Source organism: Neltuma alba, unplaced genomic scaffold, assembly GCF_004799145.2.
Source record: "Neltuma alba isolate B1F8T4 unplaced genomic scaffold, ASM479914v2 tig00012981_pilon, whole genome shotgun sequence".
In the NCBI taxonomy this organism is placed as follows: Eukaryota; Viridiplantae; Streptophyta; class Magnoliopsida; order Fabales; family Fabaceae; genus Neltuma; species Neltuma alba.
In genome coordinates this window covers 197373-218007 of record NW_021637338.1, presented here as the reverse complement: position 1 = coordinate 218007, position 20635 = coordinate 197373, and the positions used below count along the sequence as shown (strand labels likewise).

Sequence of the window (20635 nt, the reverse complement as noted above, 5' to 3'; positions counted from 1 at the left end):
TACCATAAACAATATATTATTTATAAAACTATGCCCTTTTTTTGTTATACTAAAAATTAGTATACAATTTCATGCGCTGCATAATGTCGAAACTGAGGCTTTTTATATAAATTTTTTATTGATAATTCAAATTCATAACTTTATGTTTAAAAAAATTTAATAAAATAAAAGGTTAATCGCTTCTAATTGATATTTACTCTATATATATAAATGCAGAGAATCAAACGCTGAGTAATTGTTTAAGATAAAAAAAATTTACTAATCACATTAACCTGAATTAAAATGGCCTAATTATGATGAAATAGACTTATACAGTAGCTTAGCTTATTAAGTGACTTGCATGGTATTTTAAAAAAATATCTCATACTATTCACCGTTTATGGATATCGTGATTAAGGCTTACCATGATTTTTAAATTATATACTGTTTCTGGTCTTAATTATAAAATTTTGTTTGTAGTCTACAAACAATATTTTATAATTAGGACCGAAATTAGTATTAAATATTGGAATAGAAATTAATTGAGAACATTAATAATACTAGCACCAGAGCTACAAATTTGGATAAAATAAAAAAATTAGTTAAATTAGTTATTTGTAATAAATATGATTTGATTGTTTTAAACTATCCTTTTAATCATGACTTCCATTTGATGGAAAATTAGAAACCCTTTTGATGCGTGTAACCAATAGGAATGTTTTAAAGAATAAATTATAAATTTGAGAGATAAAGTTAATTGATGTCTTAGATTTAAGACTAAATCTAACTTTTAACTAATTTTTATATTAAGGATTGGAGAAAGTATGAGTATTTTTTTTTTAACCAGTGACAGTATTAGTGTTCTTGGTAACTAACTATAAGTATCATTTTATACTTCAAATAATTATCTATGATAATTAATTAGAATTCATGTTGAAATTTATCATAGCATGGTAAATTGACTTATTGAGCTCGCAGCAATCATTATGGTCTCCATTTCAAAGTCATATATACATATTGAAAATTTTGGAACGCCCTAAGACAACTAATTTTCGTTGGCAAAAAAAAAACAACAATAAATTTTCATTTTAATTTTTACGTGATTCATGTCTTTTTTAATACTAATGATAATGATTCATGTGCTATACAATAAGTTATTCAAAGGACCATCGGTGCAATTTGAAAATGACTGAAATCTTCTGCAATAAATTACTAAGACAGAGTGCTTTATTTCTGCTCATTAAATAAAGAGAGATTTAACAACAGAAACAAGTAAAAAAATTTATTAGTCTTAACCTATGTATTAAATTCATTAAATGCAAAGAGAATTGAATTATAAATCTAGATTTTTTTTTTCCAAATGAATTCAGGTTCCTTGTGGTGCCCCAAAAGAAGTGGTATCTCAGAATTACTGCTCTTAAATGTAGAAACAGTTGATCAAATATGAATGTAAAATCTTAATTTTTTTTAAATTTATTATTTTTTCTAAACTTTTTTTGCCACCATTTTTTTTTCTAAACTATCCTGTTAGTGCGTATATTAAAGGAAATTTTTTATTAATAGGATAGTTTTTCAATGAATAATCAAAAAAAGATATTTAAGATTTTTATTAAAAATGTATAAAAAATTAACACATATTTATTTAAAATAACAAAATTAATGAAATTTATTAATATTTATAAATTAATTACTCAAGTTGAGAGTTGGTATTAGTTCTATGTGTAAGACATGTTTTACATATTTGTCAATTTTTTAAAAATTATTTTTATTAATATTCTCTTAATAATAATAAAATAGAAGAAGAGAGAAGAAAGAAATTAAGGTAGATAATTAAAGTGTTTTAGAAAAAAAAACGTACTATATCAACTAATTTAGCTAATGTTTTTAATTTACTTAAATTAGTTAATTTAGTTTTATATTAAGTAAATAGGAGTATTTTTTTTTGATACATTTGAAAGCAAGTAAATAGGAGTATTTAACTCGAGTCTTGACTATAACATGGAAAAGTATTAGTAAGAAATAAGAAATTATAACTGGATTTTACCTGAAGACCAAAAATAAAGAAAGAAAAAGAAAATGTCGGGACATTTACATGGGGAGGAGAGAAAATTGCCGAGAAAATAGTTGAAGAGAGAGAGGGAGGGAGAAAGCAGAAATGGGAGAGAAGCCTGCAAGGTGGAGAACTGCAAGTTCGAATTATTCTTCTTCCTTGTATGATTGCTTTTATAAATACTCAGTAGCTCTTTTGGACTCATTACCCTCATCACCACTCTCTCTCCATCTCTCGCTCGCACAGCGTATTATTTTAGATTTTCTTTTTTGCTTACAAGGTTATGGTACGTCCCCGAGGCTGCGCGATCTGTGAGAGAGAGAGAGAGAGAGAGAGAAAGAGAGAGAAAATGTGTGTGTGTGTGTAGGCGATTTAAAAGCATAGAGCAGGGCCTCACAAGCTTTTACACGTGATAAAGAAGACACCAAAAGCGCTTGCATGCGTGTATAAGATTCATCATCATCATCATCTCTCTTTTCTCACCCTCCCTCGCCTTCTTCCTTTTTCTTCTTCTTTCAAAGAATCTGAATCCTCCCTGTTTTTCAAACTTCTTCCTTCTTGACTAATCCAAGAGGGTGAGTTTTTGCGGTTTTACTATTTGCTTCACACTCCCGCTGTTTTGTTTGGTTGGTGAGATTTCTGTTTTTTTGATTTGCTCTTTTTGACTTGTTTAGACTTTACGGCATTTAATGGAGCAATTTGCGCTATGCAGCAGCATTAAATTTTTTCCCCCCACTGCAAATCTTCCAGATAGTGTTTTTTGCTGCCCTTTTCAATGTTCATTCCTTCCCTTGGGATATTGTTCCTGATTTTTGTTTTCTTCTGGCTGTTTTATTCGCATTTGGAGGCTGTCCTGTTGGTTTCAAATCTGTCTTCGTGATCAATTCTTTATTCTGATGTTTTTTCCGGGTGTTTTTATCTGGCTTCATTTGTTCGCCTTCTCTGCGATTTTCGTTCTATTGTAGGGGACAGGCCTACGGTACTGGTTTTGTCTTCTGTGTTTTTCCATTTCTCTGGATTTTCATGTGCCTAACAAACATTTTATTATTACTTCTTCTCCTTCTGATTTCATGGTGATTGGGTTTGTAGCCGAAGAACCGAAACGGATTTTTTTTCCCCCCGTTTCCGGTCATTTTGTCTCTACCACTTGTAATGTTTCGTGTCAAATAGCTTACTATGAAGCTGCAATTTCACACTGGGGCTTCATATCCGCTGGTCTTGAGATTTTGAGCAAAGTGCACTAAAAAATGTAGTCAAAGTTCGCTTTTCGTTGTCTTATCTTCCTCTGCGATTTTCGGTAGCTTCTGTTCTCGACTTTGGTCGAGCCCTCATTTTTGTTGTTCGTTTTTCTTACTGAAACTAAGGTGAATAGTTAAGAAACTCAGTTTTCCAAGGAAATAGTGAAGCTTGTAATCATAAACAATGTTTGACTCTTCATCTTTACTCTTTAACTTCTCGTGTCGAACAGATGAGTAATCTCATCGTGAAGTCATTCCTTCCACAATTTACTGTTATTTTGCTGACCTGCATTTTCTATATTTGGTTTTTCTTGTATTCTCAGCTGAAGCAACGCTACTGTGTGGCGGGTACAAGTTAAAAAAAGACATACTGAACGACATAGTGCTTCTGTGCAATTGGCATTTGCCAACGCTTGTGTCACCCTCGACCAGTGTGTTTTCGGGCACCCATTCGGGTCATCACTCAACAAGCCAGCCAACATGCCGGTGAGGCAAATGAAAGAAAGCTCGGAGCACCATCTTGTGATCAAAACCCAATTGCAGAACTCCATAAATCCAGCGAAGAAAGCACCCAAAACGGTCCAAAATGGCAAAGGTCCACCACCTCAAGAACCTCACAACGCCAAACCCCATAGCCAGAGCCAACCTCCGCCTCCGGCAAAGAACAGAGGAAGAAGAAGGAGCCGAGGAGGCCGAAAGTCCGATCAAGGCGATGTTCCGATGAGACCCGCTTGTCGACCCTGCACTGTGGCTAACAAACCGCTATCAGAAAACCCGGGTCAGATTGTGGTATCAAGTACTGTAAATGGGCCTGTTGAAAATGGCGGCAACAACTCTTGTGATGTTGTGATGGGGTTTCCTACTTCAAGTAAATCTCTGAGCTTCGCTCCGAGGCCTGGATACGGACAAGTTGGGACAAAATGCATGGTGAAGGCCAACCATTTCTTTGCAGAGTTACCCGACAAGGACTTGAATCAGTATGATGTAAGTTAGCAGCTTTCTACTGTAAAATATTAATTGAGCTTTCGGCATATGATCCTTAATGATGGTATTAAAGTCATCCTGTGATTTCCTCTAATGTGCGCTGTTCAATCGCCATAAGCAATTGAATGGGCATCTGTTTTTTTTGGCTCTGCTCTATTATTGTAGAGCCATTTATGAATCCTTCAATTTGGCTTCTGAGGTTTTGTTCTTATTGCTTCCTCGTTGCTATAATAATACCGTCTGTCGTTACTGTATTTTACAGGTCACTATTACCCCAGAAGTGTCGTCTAGAACAGTAAACAGGGCCATTATGGCGGAACTCGTGAGACTGTACAAAGAGTCTGACTTGGGGATGAGACTTCCTGCATATGATGGCAGAAAAGGCCTGTACACAGCAGGGGAGCTTCCCTTTGCTTGGAGAGAGTTTAAAATTAAGCTTGTAGATGAAGACGATGGAGTTAATGGTCCCAAGTAAGGATTTACGGTCCATCATCTCTTGGCAATTTTCTTTTCCCCCTCTCCCCTCCCCCATTTGGGCTGCATCAGGCCAGAATCTTATTTTCACCTTCACTGACATGTCTTCTTCTAAACAACAGCGGAGATGAAGATATAAAATTATATATAAATAAGAACAACTTAAATCTTTTCATTTGACTTCGATGCATGATTGCTCAGCTTGATATGCAGTTGAATGAGTTTCAATTTCTATTGACACATGGGCATTTTTCAGAAGGGAAAGAGAATACAAAGTGGTGATAAAGTTTGTTGCTCGGGCAAACTTGCATCACTTGGGCCAGTTTCTAGCTGGTAAGCGAGCCGATGCTCCGCAGGAAGCACTTCAGATTCTTGACATTGTACTAAGAGAGCTATCAACTAAAAGGTAGCATTAGTCACTAGCTTCCGAATTCTTGACGTTCATGAATTGTATCTGAGTGAAATTCTACTTATTGTCAATCTCACAAAGGCTGCATTTTCTAAAGGTTTTGCCCCATTGGGAGGTCTTTCTTTTCACCCCATATAAGAACACCTCAAAGGCTTGGGGAGGGATTGGAATCATGGTGTGGATTTTACCAGAGCATAAGGCCTACTCAGATGGGCCTTTCCCTCAATATTGGTATGTCATTATTTATTGATTGATAATCTAGTGAATGCATGATGTAGATATGTGTTACTCCTCTGGTCCTAAATATAAGGTCCATCTTGTAGTGTATTTTACAGTACAAAATAGACCTTATATTTAGGACCGGAGTATTATTTATTGATGATTATCTAAACTTAATTCAATTTTCATTTTACTTTTACTGTGTTCTTGAATATTTTAGATATGGCCTCAGCTGCGTTTATTGAGCCTCTTCCTGTAGTGGAATTTGTTGGTCAGCTGTTAGGAAAAGATGTGTTGTCAAGGCCATTGTCTGATGCTGATCGTGTAAAGGTACCTAGTCCATGATTACAAAGGATGCTCACTTACTTTTTTAAATTTTCAGTTTAGATAATATTGAATAGTTTACAGAGCTACTTTAAGATATCTAACAGATTAAGAAAGGGCTTAGAGGGGTCAAAGTTGAAGTAACACACAGAGGGAGTGTACGAAGAAAATATCGCGTTTCAGGGTTGACTTCTCAACCAACAAGAGAACTTGTGTAAGTTCTTTTTCTTTTTGTTGTTAACCTAAAGAAAATTCTTGGCAGAATTAGTTTCTAATGATGCCTGCAAGTTTGGTCTATAATGGAGATATATATCTTCAGGTTTCCTGTTGATGACAACTCAACTATGAAATCAGTAGTTGAGTACTTCCAAGAGATGTATGGTTTCACTATTCAGCATACTCACCTACCTTGCCTTCAAGTAGGAAACCAAAAGAAGGCGAACTATTTGCCTATGGAGGTAAGAAAAGCTCCTAGTAACTGAAGTGGCTTCATTCTTCTTTATTGAAAAATTTGCAAAATTCTATGTGCTTCTGGTTTTGCAGGCATGCAAGATTGTTGAGGGGCAACGGTATACAAAAAGGCTGAACGAGAAGCAAATTACTGCTTTGCTGAAAGTTACTTGTCAGAGACCCCGTGATCGGGAAAATGACATTTTGCGGGTATTCATTATTGAGCTTTTATTATTGGAAGAATCAGCTACCTCCCGTTATTTCAAAATATAATGTAATAGTACTTGGTTGTGCAGTCATCAGCAGAGAAGGATCTAAAGTGATTAAATTTAGACAATAATTTCAAGTCCAGTACTAATTAAATGTACTAAATAGCTACTAAGTAAGGATTCATTTATTTTTATGCAGAATGAACATAGAGATGCCCTTTTCTAATGCTGATTCTTTAGTGAAACATGTTCTTAATTCTTTTGTGAGGTTCGGCAATATATCAGATCCCACTACAAATTACCATTTTTGGCATGAGGATGCCTTAATGGCTAATCTCCTAGCCTTTACAAATTTTGGATGCTAATATTGTATTGATGCATTGTCGAGCCGGAAGATTTTACTGATGCATTGTGGAGCAGGAAAAAAAATCTTCAGTTAAATCGTGTTTTATTATTTCTATAATGGTGGGATAGAGGTTTAAATTTCTAAGTAACATAATTATTGGAATGTTAATTATAATGGTTTAATTATAGTGCTTACGACATGTATGTAATAAAATGACAGTTATTGTTACCAACGTTGAAAACGAAATGAATTTATGTGATATCAAAAAAGCTAATGGTGAAGTTGAGTGTTGATGTTAATTTTATATTATTTATTTATTTTTTACAAGCAGACCATTCAACATAATGCTTATGATCAAGATCCTTATGCAAAGGAGTTTGGGATTAAGATCAGTGAAAAATTAGCTTCTGTTGAAGCACGAATTCTTCCTGCCCCATGGGTAATGTGGTCTCCATCGAAAGATGTTTGTAATAAACTGAAACATTTAGTAATACCTTTTTCATATTGTTAATTGCTTCGTGGCTCTTACTGCAGTTGAAATATCATGACACTGGTAAAGAAAAGAACTGCTTACCCCAAGTTGGTCAGTGGAACATGATGAACAAGGTATATATTGTTCTTACAATTAACATCTTCTCAATCAGCTGAGAGGAGAAAAGCCGAACTATGTTTACTTTCTGCTGTTGACAGCCAATATGATTTTTTTTTTTGGGGAGGATCTATCAATATGGGATTTAGACTGGGTTTAACTCTTATAGTTGCCACTTGCCCATTTTTTTTCCTATAATTTTTTTTATAGCTGAAAAACATGATATAATCATCTACAAAAGTAACTGGGGAAAAGATAGAAATAGTCTACAATGCCTGCCACTCCATTTGGAAATGATATTTCCAAATGCTAAGGCTTTATTAGTAATTAGATTGTGGGCCCTTCCTTTGTATGTCGTTTGAAGTGTACTGCATTGTTCTTGGCTTATGAATAGTGTAGCTTTTTATAAATTTTTTTCTACCATATATAGATCTACATATACATAGATTAATGTCACTACCTAGAGCGTCATTATCATTCATATTATAAGTAGGTTAAAGTATACATTTGGTCCTTTAATTTTGTATAAGGTTTCAAGTTGATCCCTTAACTTTAAAAAGTATACATCTAGTCCTTTAACCCTAAAATCGTTAGGCTAAGATGATGATCTTTTGTAACAATTATGGTTGTTTGAAAATTAAACATAATATGTTAGCTTTGGAGAATGTTTTATCAAAATTTAAGATCTCACTGTCATTATTTTTTGTTAATAATTTTAGGGTTAAAGGCAAAAGTATACTTTTTAAAGTTAAGGGACCAAATTGGAACTCTCTATAAAGTTAAAGTACTGAATGAATATTTTAGCCTTATAAGTAACACATGTAGGAAATGACATTTTCAAATGTGACAAAATTAATTACTAATTATTGTTACTTTCTGTAGCGTGATTAACATTCATATCCCAAACACAGTAAGAGAAAAAGAAAAAAATAGGGGAATGATGTTAATGTTAAATAATCCTTCATCCCTGATTATATCATGAGATGGCTTTGATTCAATTTAATGTTGGTTTCAAATTTCGCAAGGTATTTGCTATACTTGTTTTGACCAGAAAATTTTTGGTGATAGCTCTGAATAATATTTTTATTTTTTGTCACTTGACACTTGAATGACAGAAAATGATCAATGGGATGACTGTTAGCCGGTGGGCATGCATAAATTTTTCACGAAATGTGCAAGACAGTGTTTCTCGCAGTTTTTGTAGTGAACTTGCCCAGATGTGTCAAGTATCTGGCATGGTAATTTTCCATCTGTCCAGTTCTTATGTTGTTACTTGTTTGTAGTATAGGAATGGGATTTAGAATGGGATTTAATCTTTTTGTTTTTATTAATATGGTGTTTCTGGCAGGAATTTAATCCGGAGCCTGTTATCCCAATATATAATGCCAAGCCTGAGCAGGTAGAGAAGGCTTTAAAGCATGTTTATCATGTTTCGATGAATAAAACCAAGGGAAAGGAATTAGAGCTTTTATTAGCAATATTGCCTGACAACAACGGCTCTCTTTATGGTAAGTCAGTGTCTTGAAATTGATAATATATATGTTGCTGTTTCATTTAACGGAGGACATCTAATGCTCAAATTATGAATTTCCATTTGAATATCTTTTGTTCTCAGGTGATCTCAAGCGAATTTGTGAAACTGACCTTGGTTTAATTTCTCAATGCTGCCTCACTAAGCATGTCTTTAAGATCACTAAACAGTATCTGGCTAATGTGTCTCTGAAGATCAATGTTAAGGTTTGTGTCCATTCAATCGCATGAAAGAGAGTGTTCTCAGTATTTAATTTGTTCCAAGTTGATTATGGATTTCTGTTGATCATCATACAACCTTCTAAATACGTAGTCTGGTCCTTTTGTGCTTTCAGCCTTAGTGCATTGATAAACCCCAATTTTCTCTGATTTTATAGGATCTAGTGAGAAATTCCTATCTTTCATTTCTTATTCATTGATTGCAGTGATCATGTGATGATATTTACCTTATTCCTTATGCAGATGGGAGGCAGAAACACTGTTCTTCTTGATGCTATAAGCTGCAAAATACCACTGGTCAGTGACATTCCAACAATAATATTTGGAGCAGATGTTACACACCCTGAAAATGGAGAAGATTCCAGTCCCTCAATAGCAGCTGTATGTTTACTGAATCTATTTATCTCTGCTTCTCTTCCTCCATTGCAATGGTTGTTGAGGATTTCAGCGATTAATCTGGTATGCAATCTCTAGGTAGTGGCCTCCCAAGACTGGCCTGAAGTGACCAAATATGCTGGTTTAGTGTGTGCTCAAGCTCACAGACAGGAACTCATTCAAGATTTGTACAAAACTTGGCATGATCCTGTTCGTGGCACAGTTAGTGGTGGCATGATCCGGTAAATGATACTTAATGATTTTCACATCCACATTATGAATGCCATATTGGGGTTTTTTTTTTTTTTTTTGTGATGAATACCTTGCTCTAGGTCTCAATATTTTGTTTTCATGTGTCCATGTGCAGAGACTTGTTGGTCTCCTTTAGGAAGGCAACAGGACAGAAGCCACTAAGGATAATATTTTACAGGTTTGTATCTTTTATGTGATGAATATTTGAAAATTAGTTTGAATTGTGTTTGTCTATTTGCTTGTCTAATACTATCTCTAAGACCTCGATTGTATTCTACAAATGAGGTCTTATAGGACCGGAGGTAGTAGTTAGTTAATAATGCAAAAGCCTCATAAAATGTTTTGTTAAAATAAGAACTCAAATGTTGAAATAAGAACTTGTGTGAGGATACTTCAATTTGCACAAACTCAGAATGAACATGTCCTACCATTTAATGTATCAACAGCATCCATTTATTGAAGCCTTAAAGGATACATTATGATCTTATACAAATGCTTATGATTACCTGAGAAATGCGATCATTATTAGCCGTTGAGTCAATCAGATCAGAAATCTAGAGTGTCATTATTCTTTCTTTCCGGGGGAGGAGAATAGTTCCATGCTTACTGCAATTTATTGGGTGAATTCCATCCAAATCAGATATGTAGAAGTTCACATACATGAGTTCTAGTTTGATTTTGCTTCTAATGTATACCACACCAGTTGCTTTCATAACCATAATGAATTTTAAACAGGGACGGTGTAAGTGAAGGGCAGTTTTATCAAGTTCTACTTTACGAGTTAGATGCAATCCGGAAGGTGAGAATGACTGCTCACTCTCATTACACATGAATTCTTTTTATAGAGAAGACATGTTCTGAAAGGCTATATCTGTACAGGCTTGTGCTTCCTTAGAGCCAAACTATCAACCTCCAGTAACTTTTATTGTTGTACAAAAAAGACATCACACTAGGTTGTTTGCAAACAACCACAGGGACAGGAGCAGCACAGATAAGAGTGGGAATATATTGCCTGGTAAGCTTGGCCGTTCCTACAATTCTTAGGCACACATCAGAATTTTTAATATATTTTTATCATGTTTGTAAATGATGAACTCATGGGCTTGGCTTGTCTTCCGCTAATTTCATTTCAGGAACCGTTGTTGATTCTAAAATCTGTCATCCAACAGAATTTGATTTTTATCTCTGCAGTCATGCTGGTATTCAGGTATTTCTTTTTTTCCGAAACAAGTTAACATGGTATCGTTGTTAACATATGTCAAAACATTAGATGGAGGGTGAGAGAAATACAAGTATAAGATGGAATGCTATCCCACCTTTTTATTCTATGGTTTGACGAGAGCACAACCCACCTTAAACAAGCTGCAATCAATTTAGTGTTGATTCTGAAGTTGATGTGTGGGGCGAAAGCAACATTAAGAGTAAAACATTCTTATTTTACTTGTTATCAAAGACCTCTTGCCCCTGTAACTTGTCTCCCGAGCAATCGTTGTGATTGGATACCTTCTCAACACTGAAGGAAATTTTAAAAATTTGGACGCATCAGACAAATTGAATGAGGTGTGATTGGACTGAGGCGGTTTCCCCCTCTGTTGCAGTTTTGTAATATTTGGTCGTGGCTCTATATTGGGTAACACAGGTTTGCGTGGATATTAATCCGGTAGTATGTTTGGACATTTTCTTCAACTGTGCGTTAACTCACTAGGTTGTCCTGAAGATCTGAGTTTAATTGCTTTTATCTTGAGATAACTAAATATTGACTCAGAGTGACCCTCATGAGATTCCTTTATTAATAACTTGGTAAAGAATGTAGCTGCTACAGAGTGTAAAATTTAAATGTCTAACTTGCAGCAATTATTAATCTTACTACTATCATGCAGGGGACAAGTCGGCCAGCTCATTATCATGTCCTGTGGGATGAAAACAACTTCACAGCAGATGGAATTCAGTCTTTGACAAACAATCTATGTTATACATATGCTAGGTGTACGCGTTCTGTATCTGTTGGTAAGTACATCAAATTACTGATTAGATTTTATTTTTCCTCTTTGGTATGAGATTCTTAAGGTTATATTTGGAATGAGCATAATGGAAGAAAAGGACTCCCTTCCACCTGGGGCAAATCAAACCTTTCCTTCGCTTCTCTTCTGGCTTTTTCTCAATCCAGACACATCTTAAAAACTAGTCCTAACCCCTTAAGGATGGGTAATTTTAAATTTAACCTACCTGAATTTAGATTTCCTGGAAAGAGAGGCAAGAATACATTGTGGGAAGATGAGCAAGGTATTGCTTAATAGAGAGGTGATGCCTAACGTGCTTAATCATTCTGCTATCTAACCACCCCTCAATTCAGTCCGGAATAGTTCATCACTTCAAGATAAAGTCATGGTCAAATTTCTGCCCTGTGATCCTGTCCAAGAAAATATAACTGAATTTTCCTCTTGCAGTTCCTCCGGCATATTATGCACATCTAGCAGCATTTCGGGCCCGTTTCTATATGGAGCCAGAGATGCAGGAGAATGGCTCTACTGGTGGTGGTAGCATGAGTCATGGTTCCAAAGCAACACGAGCAGCCGGAGAATGCGGGGTCCGGCCATTGCCAGCCTTGAAAGAAAATGTGAAGAGGGTAATGTTTTATTGTTAGATAGCAGAGCAGCCTGAAAAATGTTAGCTAGAAAGGTTGGCAGCAATCATGAAACGCAATGGTATGGTACCCTTGGCCTCACATCACCTGTACAATGGTGGTGGTTTACAAATTACACGTACAGCTGCAACCTAGTATTCTCACAACAAATCCATGATTATAGTTCTAGAGGGCATAGTTTAGGAATCAAGAAGCATCTGGCTGGAACATGGGAAGCATGCAACTGATGATAGGTTAGTTTTAGCTTAGAGGTGCTAACCCTAGGCGCTCTTCCAGCCATCAGTCATGGAGATGGTGTTAAAGTAGGCGTTGATGTAAAGTTAATTCTATGAATCATCCATATATTGTAGAAAAATTTTCCTGAAAATCTTAATAGATGAATTATTAGATGGTCAAGCATTTCGTAGTCTTTAAGAACGGGCACCACATGCATATCAGATAATAACCATGCGATTAAATGCAACGACAGAGAAAAATATGGCATTGTGATGTGGTAATTTCAGTCATTAATTTGAGAGCTAAAAAACTACTTTACAGATATTAAAAAATTAAATTATTTATTTATAATAAATGGATGTTTTTTTCAAAAAACATTTATCAATCTGGTGTATTGAAGTTACTCCTTGATGAAAACTTTTTAAGATGTACAATTACCATAGGAATTACATGAAGCAAAATTGATAAGTATTGAAGATAAAGTAAATTGATGTCATATATTTAAAATCAAATTGAATTTAGACTCTTTAAGGACTGGGACTAGTAGCTTGCGTCATTTCATATTTGATTTGTCTTGCCCTCTGTTGAAAATTTTAAAGAACTCATTGTGAAAAATTGAAAAAGTTGGGTTATTAAGTAAATAAATATAGTATCACACTAGGCTGATGAAGTTATTAACATGCATGTTTGTCTCGACACGGGGCATTTTGTGCTGGGAAAAAGTATGGATGAATTTTTATTTATATTTTATCAAAGTTTTAATAACAATATAAGATGTAAAAGTTGTTCAAACCATTTAATTTATGTGTATGGTTAGAAAAAAAAAAATCGAGTTTTGCATCACATAGAAAGTTTAACCTTGGCTTGAAGCGCACTCAAGTCTCAAGTCTCAACCATGTTCAGAGATTCCAGGTAAAAAAAGACACACACGCGCGCGCGCGCACACACACACAGACATATTTCTCTGTGCTGTTTATGGTAGTATGATATGCTATATATTTTACATTGACGTATTGATATTTTAAAAAAGTGATCTTTTTATTATATAATGAGATTTGAACTCGAGATCACTTTAGCAGTGAGACATAGATGGCTTCAAATTTGGGCCATCTCCTTTTTCTCTGCATAGGAAGGAGCCCAAACCCAAGCAATTTTCAGTAGTCTGAGTGTTTATTCTTCTATTATTCATTGTGAGTGCATATAATTTTATCGAATTTGATTTTTTTTTCTGTTGGATTTAGAAGCCAAAATAGCACAAGTCTTAGTTGTTGACATTTAGGTTTAATAGTTTATTTTTACTAAATAGTTATATGTTAAAATGGCTTAATATGCAAAATGAGAGTGGGCATGTAAATGATAAAGAAGTTAGAGAACTCCCACCTCTCCAAGTATGAGAGCAAATCCCTTTAAAGTCAAACAAATGATCTTACATTAAAGATCATAGTTTTTTCAATCAAAATTGGACAGAGTATTAATTTTGTTATAAAAAACATAATTTTGAGGGTACGTATTTGCGACTTGATATTATTACGTGTTGCATATTTTTTATGTAATTATTTAATACTTTCTACTATTAAGTCACGTTCGAGAATACTGTTCAGAATAATTTTTTCAATATGATTTTTTTTCTCTCACTTTCAACGTTTGAACTTTCAACTTTATTTAAGAGAATCAAGTTTATTTCACTTGATTTTAAAGTTTTTCTCTTGCAATGTAAAACGTGTATAGATGGTATATACATGTGTGATCACAAGTCCACAAGCCAATAACTATAATCTTGCAGTTCTGTGGCGTGTCTTAGCCTTGGTATTATATATTATTCTTTCTAATCCTGATAGACTTCATTTCACTTTATTTTGTTTCTCATATTTTTCATTTTTTAAAACTAATTTATTTAATTTATAAATTAATATATAATATAATATTCTAATGTTTTATAGAAGTAGTTTAGAAAAATCATATCACATAAATTATAATTAATTTAATTTTATTAATCTATCCAAATTAGTTACATGACGCTCTTCTATTAAGAATCAAATGGGGGTAGTAAGATCGAAAAGATGGAATTTACTTAATGAAATTTGCTTACTTAATAAAAAGAGTAATAGTGATCTCATCCTAATTATTAAATTTCCTAAATTTGTTAGGTTAACGTGAAAAATTATGCTTCAAAAATCACTTAAAAGAATGTTTACACCGGTCAAATTTTTGCTATATAAAATATCAATAATTGTACTGAACTACTGATGGTTATTAAATTTTGAAAAATTCCTGCACCATATGTTATTTTAATTTACTTGTAAAAAGTATGATAACTTTTCTTTCTTTTTAAACTATACCTTATAAGACAACTACAAGTGCTCAAAAGAAAAAGGAATTTAAGTTGCTGATAATCTAAACTAATGGGTAATGGTTAAGTAACACTGCCTCTAGTCCTTAATATAAGACTCTATTTAATTTTTATTTTAGTCCCAAATATAAGACTTTAATTCACTTTGTCTCTCATATTTATCCAATTTTTTTCTAAAGAAATTCTTTTAACAATGGTAGTTTTAGTCAATATACTTGATTAGCAAAGATATTTTAGGAAAGACAACATATATTTATTACAAATAATTAACTTAACTTATTTTCTTACTTTCTTTAAATTAGTCAACTAGCTCTTATATTTAGGATCGGAAGTAGTAGTAATAATAAAAGTAATCAACAAACAAAAGCATCAAAAAAAAAAAGAAGGAGCTAGCTAGGTTCTCGCCAAATTTCTAGGCCTAGGGTTTGGTTCTTATAATGGTTCACAGAATTAATGGTCAGTATGCGAGCAAAGATATATAAACAAACAAAAGTTGCGTTGGGTGAGAATTTACCAATCAAAAGGTTCCAAAAGTATATGACCCTTTAATGATGTTCGCTTCAATTTATTCATATTTAGTTTGAATTAGGCAGCACTTTGAATATTGAATAGAGACTTATCAGGAATGAATTATACGGTTCACACGTCGTGGAATAAATTATTGTGAAGCTTTTGCAATAGATTTTTGCTGAATATTTTATGAATCCCTCCTAAATTTGCTGTAAATTTTCTATGGCATTAAAATTCAACTCAAGTTAAAAAAAAGAAGCTATTTTCAACTTTCAATTTAGGAAGATCAGCCAAACCATTAAACTAGACCCTTCATTGATGCAATGAAGAGTTTTGGAAGAGCCGATCGTCTATGTTAGATTTTATATTTTTCCTATTATTACTGAGCTTGAAATGTGACCAATCTAGTTAAGAGTTTGGAATATGTTCATTACGTTGGACTTGTATATTTTTTGCCTTTTTGCTAAGCTTGAAGCAATATCATTTTAAGTGAAAAACAAAATAGTAGTCCATCAAATTTGTGATTTAATAACTATGTTTTGTTGGATTGTACTATATGATTTATACATGAATATTTCATTCACTTGTGAATTAATTTTTTATTTAAATATTACACTTTTAAGAATTATATATATGAATATTTCTGTATATTTTAATTAGGTTATATATTATTTTAATCATTATTGGGCTGACACCGATTCAACTATAATTGGAGCATTGATTCTTAAATTGCTGTCCCAACTAGTTTAATTATTGGTCCAGTTGTAATACCTTAATCTATATAATACGAAGAATATTAACCACCACAAGCAGTGGATAAAAATTAAATTGGCTCAAAATATAGCTATTATATATTAATTTCATTTTAAAAAGATGGTATACAACTGAAACATATATTCTTCAACAAGAAGTTCAATTAATTACCATAATGTATCTTGAATTTGCATAATTCTATCAGCCTTATAGTATTTCAAAATTTGGCAAATAAATATTTGTTGACGCACATGATGGTAACTAAATAGGTAACATTTGCTTCTGTTTTATTTTTACCTGCGTCATTAGTTCTTAGGTAAAAAGGCATGTTATTTGGTAGGACAAAATATATAACAAGTAGGTAGGTAAAAAATTCATGTTTGTGCGAAAAGAAATAAATATTACTCCTCCGATCCTTAATATAAAGCTTAATTAAATTAATTTGAGTAGATTAAGGATGTTAATTAAATTAGTTAATATGATATATTTTTTAAAAACATCTTAAGCATCTTTTTCTAATTTTCTCCTTCTCTCTCCCACTTGATTATTGTTTGGGAAATATCGATAGGATTAATGTGAAAAAAATTGATAAATATATGAAATAGATATTAAATATAGAACCAATATCAACTCTCCAATTAGGTTCTATATTAGGAATTGAAGGAATATTAAATAATAAAACCAATGGTAATATTAATGAACATGTTTTATGTTTTCAAATGCAACCATGCCTAATAAATCAATTTAATTATCCTCTAAAACTTGAAGGTACCAAACACATTCAATCTCTCATGGTTTCCAGAGCCATGGATCAAATCTGAGTTACAGGTTTTAGTGCTTGTTTGAAATCACAGTAGGAATGTTTAAAACCGTGATTTACATAATACAAAGTAAATATGTGAGTGAAATTTTATCTCATGTGAGCATACTTATAAGCACTTAATTATTTCAAACTAACTTTTTATACTAATTTAACATTGAAGACTTTAAGGAAATTGATTATTTTAGCTTTACATTTGTGAATCTAAATTTCAAGTCTTGAAGGACTAATCACTACGGTGAGCTAATTAGGGTTTTTTTTTTTTTCTCTATTTTTTAAAAGGATATTTAAGTGTGTGTGTGAGAGAGAGAAGCAAATGAATATTTTCAGAATTTTTTTTTTGTAATTAAGAGACCAAACAAGACAAAGTTTTTGGCTTCACGTGACCATCTGATATAATATTTGTCAGATATATATGTGTGAACTATAAATAGTTGCCCTATTCCCTTGAGACAAAATATAGAGTTTGTTTGTATAGACATATATATTAATGATCGTAAAAACCACAAATGAATTTGCACCCACATGAATCTCCCATGTCAAGTCACCAATTTAAAAACACATGATACCCAATCCAGACAAATCTACCTTTCCATTCAAAATTTTAAGCCATATCATGTGCATTTTTTAAAAAAACTTTTTTCTTGTTAACAGCTAGTTGCTTCAGTAACAACGCAACCTATCACACTTAGATAAAGTTCCAGCTTAAACCTGACATTAACATATTTATGTGTGAGTGTAAACCTGTAATTAGTGTGGATATTTGATACTCTTCCAATTCTAAATATAAGACCAGTTTTTATAGTGTAATAGGACGGGAGGAGTATTATCTTAGCGTACAAAACTCCATCATTAATGTATGGAGAAGAACATATATGAGAGAATTTGATTTATATTTAGTTAATAATGTGGACCGAAGCTTAGATATTGAACCTGTCATTCCCTTTTCTTCTCTTCTATTTAATCCAATTAAACGAATTCAGATCTATGTCGTTGTAAGTTATATATATGCATGTTTTGAGAATGAAACATACGCTTAGTAATGAACCATTTGTGCAAAATCAACCATGAATTACCCAAAAAAAAAAATCATTGGCTATACAAATCTTGAATAACATATTAAGAAATATATTTTACACTCGAGCTAAGCTATAATGTTTAAATGATATAATAGTTCATTACCTCTAAACCAAGAATAATTTAACATTTACCTAATATTTCAATTACCATTTTGAGAAGCATTTATTTAGTGCAGGTATAATTGACGTGAGATCATAAGGACTGAGATATATAATAAGGTTCATTTATGGCATACATCAAAAGATTCTTTCACAGCCAATACAAAAGCTCAGTACTGGCAATTGTCAGAAACCAATCCAATATCACTAAGTGTAGAAATTGTATAGCTATGGTTGATAATTAATTATCAGGACACATCAAGGAAGAATAATTGACAAATGGTGACACATGGAAAATTTTGGGAGAATCAAAACCAGTGAGCTTTGCATTTCTTTTGGGTACTCACAGAATTGCGATTGAAAGCTATATACATGTGGAATCTTTACCAAACAAGAGGCTTTAATTAAAGTTCTGAGAAACACCCTGGAGAACCAAACTGGACAAAGAAAGAGAAAAGAGAAAAACAGATGCAAAATCCTACAAGATAATATATATCATGATAGAGACATACATACATATATACATGCGTAAGAACATGGGCTAGCTAGTAGTACATTTGTTGTCAGAATTCTGCAGATCATGACCCTGATGATTATTTCAATGAACTTGTCCTTCATATTCAAATCCCAACCAAACATCAATTCTCCAATAATAAAAATGGTCCAAACTGATATAGACAAATAAATTCTCTGAGTATATAGATTAATTAATAAGATTGTGCTGCGCATAATTATATATGCAGTAATGAATTAATTAGGCATTAAATATGAGAGATTTTCACCTTGTTATTTACTTGTTCAAAGCATATATAGTCTATGTTCTTACAAACGAGTATGACTCAAATTCCAAAATCTAAACCAAAAAGTAATGTCCTACAGATGCAGGCATGCATATATACATATATGTGCCTGATCTGAGGAAGATGCTCAAATGGGACAAGTATGAACTATTCCATTGCTGAAGTCATAGTGCAGATTCTCAATATCTCAAGTACTTCCCATATCTTACTACTTTCATGATGATCCTCTAGCTAGGGAACAAAGATAGGAGAAAGGCAAACATAAAAGTGACCCTAAACTGATATATTAGTGATGTCAGATAAAGATATCAAATCACTTATCCATTAAATTTAGTTTATCAGTTAGGCCACGAACAAACAGAGTGATCAATTGTCATATGTGAATCTCAAGATCTCCTGGAGAAAATTTGAACAAGTCCAAGAACTCTCTCATGAGCAAGGAGATAATAATTAACAACAAACCCTAGCTCAAGCAGCGAAACAAGGATTAAAATGTGATTTTAAAATTTTTATTATGAAGGAGTTGTTTAGTTTGTTTGTAATTAAAGTACTATGAGGTGTACCAGAAAGTAAAAACGCTGCATATGAGGACAAGTATTCATCTGAAAAGAAGAAAAAGAAGATCCACAAAAAAGAAAAACTGTACGGTAATTCCAATGCTAAGGGATAGGGCTCAATCACCAAAGCAAGAATTGGATCTCGGAATATTTAATGAACTGCACCGAGCCGCACAATTCCTGTCTTTCAAAACCCTAACAATCATATATTTGCAGATAAGATTCCGTGCCTTCGTTAAGCTCATGTGAAAGAAGAAAATACAACCACATATATAGATATAGGTATATACATATATAATCTTCTTTTCTCATCACCAAAAAGAAAAGAATGAAAGAAAATGGCGTGTGAGGAGTAGCACAAGCACAACTTTCAAGTGATTGAACAATTAAGCAGACGAAGAACAAGAAAAAAAGGTAAAAGAAAATTAAAGAAACCAGAAACCCTAGCTAGATATATATAGGGGGTTCATTTTCACAAGCAGATTCAGAGGAAGCCATGGGTAGAATTTAATGGGGGAATTAGGGTTTCTTCTTGGGAGAGAAGGAGATTCATGCGGCCAACAACGGGTGAAACTGCCATATGATCTGATCTTTCCTCAACGAAGGAAGTAAGTTAAGATCATGCTGGCAGCTTCAACTGTTGTGGTGGTGCATGATAACAACTGCTGGGGAACACCACAGCAGATCAGATAGAGAGACTGAGAAACATTGGAAGAAGTCCTAATTACTACTGGCATCTTCCGTCTCTCTTGCTAGGTTTTTGGATGAAGAAGAAAGAACGGGTGAGCACCAGTATATATAGCAGCAGAGAGTTCAGGAAGGAGGCAGATGGACTTCAAGAGGGTGTGAAAGCTGTTAAACTGCTATACACACATATTTACAACTAATATCTCTCCATCTCTCTCTCTCTCTACTATAACTAATGGAATATTGAATATAACTATTAAAAATTTAAAGCTAATTAATCAAAAGAGGTAACAAACATTAAAGTGTGGTCCCTCAAGCTAGTGATGAAAAATTGAATATTGTCACGCCAACACTACCACCATGCAGTTTTGCAGACATAGGGATAGTGAAATTTTCTATAGATATTGTAAGAGCATTAATAGCTTTTGGGCTGGGTCCTAAGTATGTGGGGGACCCTCTCTCTCTCTCTATAT

General features: G+C 33.3%; 1 protein-coding gene across 4 annotated transcripts; it reads left to right on the top strand.

Moving 5' to 3' along the window:
* The first annotated feature begins 2337 nt into the window (after positions 1–2337).
* On the top strand, positions 2338–12523 carry LOC114733199 (protein argonaute 10). Of its 4 annotated transcripts, none has more exons than XM_028920610.1 (22): positions 2338–2604; positions 3591–4251; positions 4514–4722; positions 4982–5131; positions 5232–5365; positions 5574–5683; positions 5785–5891; positions 5997–6135; positions 6221–6337; positions 7014–7121; positions 7217–7288; positions 8387–8509; positions 8620–8779; positions 8887–9008; positions 9264–9401; positions 9495–9637; positions 9763–9825; positions 10383–10446; positions 10527–10662; positions 10781–10854; positions 11528–11654; positions 12095–12523. In XM_028920610.1, exons 2-22 carry the CDS (start codon positions 3748–3750, stop codon positions 12289–12291), a joined length of 2997 nt encoding a protein of 998 aa, XP_028776443.1. In that variant the 5' UTR covers positions 2338–2604; positions 3591–3747; the 3' UTR covers positions 12292–12523. The 4 variants fall into 4 exon arrangements, with proteins under 4 accessions (XP_028776443.1, XP_028776445.1, XP_028776444.1 ...); XM_028920612.1 differs by having other exon boundaries at positions 2338–2655; XM_028920611.1 differs by having other exon boundaries at positions 2338–2659.
* Positions 12524–20635: the final 8112 nt, after the last annotated feature.